The 7,053-nt window shown below is 41.3% G+C and overlaps 1 protein-coding gene across 3 annotated transcripts in view; it reads left to right on the plus strand.

Moving 5' to 3' along the window:
• Positions 1–7,053, plus strand: part of MTF1 (metal regulatory transcription factor 1) — a 54,848-nt gene that overhangs the window by 28,916 nt on the left and 18,879 nt on the right. For all 3 annotated transcript variants that reach the window (XM_003788150.3, XM_023512151.1, XM_023512150.1), the window contains 3 exons: positions 1,060–1,133; positions 1,597–1,733; positions 4,071–4,148. In XM_003788150.3, coding sequence (XP_003788198.1) covers positions 1,060–1,133; positions 1,597–1,733; positions 4,071–4,148 — 289 coding nt within the window. The remainder of the gene's footprint in view (positions 1–1,059; positions 1,134–1,596; positions 1,734–4,070; positions 4,149–7,053) is intronic.

The raw sequence follows: 7,053 nt of genomic DNA on the forward strand, positions 1-7,053 counted from the left end.
CTTGAGCCCAGGAGTTGGAGGTTGCTGTGAGCTGTGATGCCACAGCACTCTACCCAGGGGGACAGCTTGAGGCTCTGTCTCAAAAAAAAGAAAATACATTCATTTATATAGATAATTATGGAGGACCTACTCTGCCTAAGAACCATAGCAGTGGTAAAGAGCCATGAGGACCACACCCTGTAAGAGTTTACAGTCTAGGAGAACAGACAGCCAATGTGTACAGAGAGATAAAATAAGGTTGGAAATGAGAAGTACTATGAAAGAAGCATATTAGGAAAATGCCTTAGGAGTTCTGAGGGGAGAAAGACTGCTTCTAGCTTTAGTTATCAAGACAGTAAAAGAGAAAAGTAGATCCTAACTGATAAGATATTAGAGCAGAGCTGTTTTGACTGATTTTGTTCTAATGTTATATTTTAAGCCCTTACATACTCAAGGGCCACCTTGCCCACTCTTAACATTCCTCATATTCCACTGGCAGCACGTTTTCCATGTGGGTTCTCTCTGTCAATTAATTCATCAAAAGGCTTTTATTGTCAGGGCTCTCAACCTGGGCTTTACCTGTAAGACTGGAAATACTTACCCAGGGCTGTAAGGTTCCTCTGATCCCAGATATGCCACATCACTTTTCAAGACGTCTCCTCCTTCCTATTTCTTTTTTTTTTTTGAGACAGAGCCTCAAGCTGTCCCCCTGGGTAGAGTGCCCATGGCCTCACAGCTCACAGCAACCTCCAACTCCTGGGCTCAAGCACGTCTCTTGCCTCAGCCTCCCAAGTAGCTGGGACCACAGGCGCCCACCACAATGCCCGGCTGTTTTTTGGTTGTAGTTGTCACTGTTGTTTGGCAGGCCCGGGCTGGATTCGAACCCGCCACCTTAGGTGTATGTGGCTGGCGCCTTAGCCACTTGAGCCACAGGTGCCGAGCCCGCTCCTATTTCTAAAACCAGTAGTATTGATCTGATCTTCGTGTTCTGAACATTTGTTTTAGTTTGTATGTACAAGAAGTGTTAAAGGTCTGCTAGTGAATGACTTCTGTTTCTCTTTGATTAAACAACTTATTTAGGTGTGATCATGATGGCTGTGGAAAAGCATTTGCAGCAAGCCACCACCTTAAAACTCATGTCCGTACCCATACTGGTGAGTTCAGGCCAATTTTTATTTTTTATTTTAATCTTCATCAAGCCTGTAAAACTATCAGTGTTTTGGTAGAGACCTGTAGAGCTAGGTGGAGAGAGTGAGCCTAATCAGCTTACCCTTCACCTGTAATGTTTGAGTTTCTTTCTGAGGTGAAAAGATCTAAAGGTTGGACTCAAGAATCTAGCCTTAGGAAATGAAAGGAATACAGAGATACTCTAAAAAAAGAACTTGGAAGAAAACTAATCTTCTCTTTATAAACTTCCCAGGTTAGGCCATTCCCAGTTCTTTGCTCTGCATTAAGTTTTGGGAGTGAAATAATTAACATGTAATGTATCCAACTTTTAATTACTATTACCTAAACTCTCTTAATAATATTTACTTTCCTCTGTTAGGGAAAGATAGTTTCTTAATCCAGTCTTGATGACTTTATGGTAAAATTAACACTACTTTGTCATTCCTGCAGGTGAAAGACCTTTCTTCTGTCCCAGTAATGGCTGTGAGAGAACTTTCAGCACTCAATATAGTCTCAAAAGTCACATGAAAGGTCACGACAACAAAGGACACTTATACAATGCACTTCCACAACACAATGGATCAGAGGTATGCAGTGCTTTTGTCTGTTGTTTTGGTCTAGGCACCACAGAACATCAAGAATTGTGTGTGTACTACAATAAAAAGTTAAAATGTCTTCTCTGTGTGCCTGTGAGAAGGCAGACATCAGGGATGAGATCTACGTCTTGACTTGCATATTCAACACCTACCCTACATCTCCACCCAGATACCGTCTACTCTTGTCAAACCGAACACGTCCAGACCTGTTAACTCCTACAGTCTTCCCAGTCTTATTAAATGCCAATCTAGTTTCCTAGTGGCAGAGGCCAAAAATCTTGTAGTCATTCTTGACTCTGTTTTTTGCCTATGTGCCAAGTCCACCAGCAAAGTCTATCAGTTCTCCCTTGAGACTTTACCTACAATCTGATCACTTCTTCTGATTACTTTGGTCAATCCAATATTATCTTTTTGCCTGATTGTTGCAATAGTCTGCTATGTAGACCTCTCAGAACCTTTTCCCCCCTTTCCTCCCTACTCTGGCTAATATGTGTAGTGTAGTCTTTCTAAAGCATAATGCAGATAGTGTCTGTCTTCTACTTGTAACTCTCCAATAGCTTCTTGTATCACTTAAAGTAAAAGTTAAAATCTTTGTAATGGTCCGCAGGGCCGCACCCTTTCTGGCCTGGTTACTCGTGTGACCTCATCTACTTCTCCTCCTCTTACTTCAGCCGTGTTGTGCTCTTTGTGGCTCCTTGAATGAGGGAAAGGCCACTTCCACCTCTGAGTCTTTGTACTTCCTGTACCTTGCTCCTGGAGCACTTTCCCTACATATGAGTACAGTCACACCGTCTTTCCTTCAGTCTCTGCTCAAATGCTACTTTTTTTTTCCTTTTTTTTGAGACAGAGTCTCACTTTATCACCCTTGGTAGAGTGCTATGATGTCACAGCTCACAGCAGCCTCAAACTCTTGGGCTTAAGCGATTCTCTTGCCTCAGCCTCCCAAGTAGCTGGGACTACAGGTACCCCCCACAACGCCCGGCTATTTCTAGAGACAGGGTCTTGCTCTAGCTCAGGCTGGTCTTGAACTCGTGAGCTCAGGCAATCCACCGGCCTCAGCTTTCCAGAGTACTAGAATTTCAGGCATGAGCCATCGTGCCTGACCTTCTCAAATGCTACTTATCTGAAAGTCCATCCCTAACCACCTTATAAGAGTGATTCACCCTCTTTTATTGGCATTCCTTATTCCCCTTACTCTCCATAGCACTTATCATTCTCTTGCATATTGTATGTTTATTTGGTTTTTGGCCTCTTGTTTCTTCACTAAAATGTAAGTTCTGTTGGGGCAGGGACTTTGTTTTGTTTGTGATTGTATCCCTGGGCCTGCAAAAGGCCAAACACAGAGCAGATGCTCGGTGAGTATTTGTTGAATGCATGCACAAGTGGGAGCATCTGATCCAGGCGAGGTAAGCAAAGCGACCAACCAAGGTGTATTGTGATTGGCATTCTAGGAATCCAGAATTCAAAGTTAGCCTGGACAACGGAGTTTGAATAGTAAGTTCTCAGTACTACCTTGGATAAGGAACCCTTGGATGTCCGTTTTGGAGATACAGTTGCATAATGGAAGAAACATTGACTTTTCAATCAAAAGCTAATCAGTGTGTGTAGGTGCACTGCATTCCCATGGTCTTAGCATCCGTTTTCTCAGATTAAAAAATGAATAGTAATTCATTATATCAATAGTAAGTGAGGTCATTTGAAGTCACTGTGTAAATATTGAGACCAATTATACAAATATTATTAATTTCGTATTATTATAGCTTTTGTTACTCCAGAGTCTGAGTCAAGAAATAATTTTAAAACTATTAACCAACTTTAAGAAATATAAAAGATTGGCTGGGTATGGTGGCTCATGCCTGTAATCCTAGCACTCTGGGAGGACGAGACAGGTGGATTGCCTGAGCTCAAGAGTTCGAGACCAGCCTGAGCCAGAGTGAGACCTCATCTCTAAAAAAATGCAATAATTTCTTAGCCCTTGCTTTGTGTAGCTTATATATAGGTCATAACAAAAGTTTTGAGATGCACAAAAGTCAAGAAATATAAAATCTGCATAGACAGGAGCAAATGAAGCCCTCCCAGCAATACCAATAAGCTGAGCAAGTTGAAACTTGCATGGACGAATAGGAATGGATGCTGTCAGCTGTGTTTCTTGGAAGTGAGATCACTTGGTCTGTTTCAGAACTTTCTTAGTGCCCTACATTCCTGTCCAGGTAACACATCTGGACATTTGGAACCTCCGAGACTTTGTAATCAGGTGTTTTATTGCCCGATAATGCTACTATAAATCTTCATTTTTGTTACTCAATTAGAATTTTTTCTTTTTCACAGGATACAAATCACTCACTTTGTCTGAGCGACTTGAGCCTTCTATCCACAGATTCTGAATTGCGAGAAAATTCTAATACAGTAAGTGTACCTGTTAATAGAAAATAGGTGCAAGAATTGAGGACTACCTTTGGTGGGAAAATTGAGGCTGGCCAGTCTTTGAAGTCTTCTAGATTTAGTTGTGTTTAATTATTACCATTCGGGATTTTTTTCTTAACTTCTCCTGATAAGAGTTTTATTAGGAGAGGTTGTTCTCTTGATGCCTAAGGCCTTTTGACCCAGGTCATTTGGTAACCTGAACCCAGAAAATATTGTTCTTTTATTCATTTAGCAAATATTTCAGATACTATGCTGGTGCTGAGCTTATAGTGGTGGAAAAGTAAGTATGGTTTGTACTTGAGGAGCTTAAAGTCTCGCACTATAAGATGTAGACAGAATTCTAGTTCCTGGACTTTCTCAAACCCTCTGTCTAACCTGGCTTAGTCTTTTCCCTTCTTCTAACTCACCTAATGGGAGTTTTGAAGGGACAGAGACTCACTTTGTCTCCCTTGGTAGAGTGTCATGACATCATAGCTCACAGCAACTTCAAACTCTTGGACTTAAGGGATTCTCTTACTTCAGCCTCCGGAGTAGCTGGGACTACAGGCACCTGCCACAACACTCGGCTATTGTTACAAATGAGGTCTTGCTCTTGCTCAGGCTGGTCTCAAACCTGTGAGCTGAAGCAATCTACCTGCCTTGGCCTCCCAGATTGCTCAGAATACAGGCATGAGCCCCTGTGCCTGGCCTTGAAAAAGTGTTTCTCAAAATTCTAGGTTTAGGGGCTTTCTCTTAATACCTACTGAGTCAGTATGTCTGGGAATGGTGTCTGAAATTGCATTTTTATATGAGCACCCCAAGGCCTGGATTCTCCTTCAGGTAATGGCAAAGTTGCTCTTATGAGACCAGCTCTTCCCCCAAAACAACTATAAATGCTGGAAAAAATATAAACAACTATTCAAAGGCACTGGTGAGCAACCAGTAGCAAGAAGAGGTACCTTAGAAGAGGGATTGCATGGAAGATAGTAAAGGCACTGGTAGGCTTGAAGAGTTAATGGCTTATTTCCCTTTGGGTATCCCCCAGTTGTCACCAACTGGCAAAACACGACCAAAACTCAGTCTTTTTTTTTTTTTTTTGAGACAGAGAGTCACTATGTCACCCTGGGTAAAGTGCCGTGGTGTCACAGCTCATAGTAACCTCAAACTCTTGGGCTTAAGCGATTCCCTTGCCTCAGCCTCCAAAGGAGCTGGGACAACAGGCACCTACCACAACGCCTGGCTATATTTTGGTTCTAGTCCTCATTGTTACTTGGCAGGCCCAGGCTGGATTCGAACCTGCCAGTTCTGGTGCATGTGGCTGGCACCCTAGCCGCTAAGCTACAGACACCAAGCCTGATCCTTGAACTTTGGATGTGAGGGATAGACACTAAGCAGCCTAGGTAAGGCTAAAGAACTGAACAAAGATTGTAGCTATTATTCACTGCAAGGGAGTTTACCGAATGTTCACAGAAACAAACAAATGAACGCTCTTCCAAGAAGTGTTAAAGAATCTAGAGTCTCTACAGTTTATCATTTGCAATGTTCAGAGCAATCCAAAATTAATACATGAAGAAACAGGAAAACATGATCCCTACTCAAGAGAAAAGGTTTGGAGATCAACTCTAAGATGATCCCTGTAGATAACAGAATTAACAGACAAGGATTTTTCTTGTTTTAATAAAACAAGGATTTTTTTTTCTTTTTGCCATTTTTTGGCTGGGGCCAGGTTTGAACCCACCACCTCTGGTATATGGTGCCAACGCCCTACTTCTTTGAGCCACAGGCGCCGCCTGGAACAAAGATTTTTAAGTAGCTATTCATATGCTTAAAGACATAAAGAATATGCTTGAAATAATTGAATAAGTAGGAAATCTCAGTGGTGATATAGGAAACATAAAAAATGTATCAAATGGAAATCTAGAATTGAAAAATATATCTGAAATAAAAAATTCACTAGATGGGCTTAATAGCAGATTGGAAATGATAGAAGAGAGAATTAAATGGAAGATAGATCAATAAAAATGAACTAATCTGAAGAATAAAAAGATTAAGCATTGTAAGAAAACAAAAAAAAAGAAAAAAAGATTAAGCACTGCATATGATTTTTGTTTGTACATATTCATATTTCACAACTAATGATCTACAATAAATTTCTATACTGGGTAGCTTAGATGCCCTCTGAGCCACCTATCCTAAGACTTCTGCGTATAACATCCCTATAACGTTTAACTGTATTACTGTATAAACTGTGGCCACTCTCTGGCCAGGTCTATGACATACAAATGAGGAGTTTTCTGGAGCCATAGGATCACCAGGTGCCATAGGATCACCACATGAGATACCTTGATATAAGGATATTAAATAGTTGTTTAAAAAATGGAAGTCTTGCCAGGCATGGTGGCTCATGCCTGTAATCCCAGCACTGTGGAGGCTGAGGAGGGAGAATTGCTTGTGCTCAGGAGTTTGAGACTCACCTGAGCAAGAGTGAGACCCCAACTCATGATAAAAATGGAAAAACCAGCCAGGTGCTGTGGTGAGCAGTTGTAATCCCAGCAGCTTCCAGAGGCTGAGGCAGCGGGATGCCCACAGCCTGAGTCTGAGGTTGCAGTGAGCTACCACGCCACTGCACTCTGCTCAGGGGCATAGGGTGGGACTCTGTCTCAAGAAAAGAAAAAAAGGGAAGTCTTGTCTAACATAGTTTATATCATCAAGAGAACAGAGCTCTTTTCCCTTGGAATTTAATTATATATTATGTTCCCAGTACCCAGCATTTATCCCAGATTTGGAAATAGTTCGATTTAAGTCTTGTAAGCTAAGGCTGTAATTTCTTGAAGCAATAGGATTAATTTTGCTTTGTTTTTTAAAAAAATTAGAACTCATAAAATCAAATGATAAATTTTTTTTTTTT

This window comes from Otolemur garnettii, unplaced genomic scaffold, assembly GCF_000181295.1.
Source record: "Otolemur garnettii isolate 467f Iridium unplaced genomic scaffold, OtoGar3 scaffold00025, whole genome shotgun sequence".
NCBI classification, from domain to species: domain Eukaryota; kingdom Metazoa; phylum Chordata; class Mammalia; order Primates; family Galagidae; genus Otolemur; species Otolemur garnettii.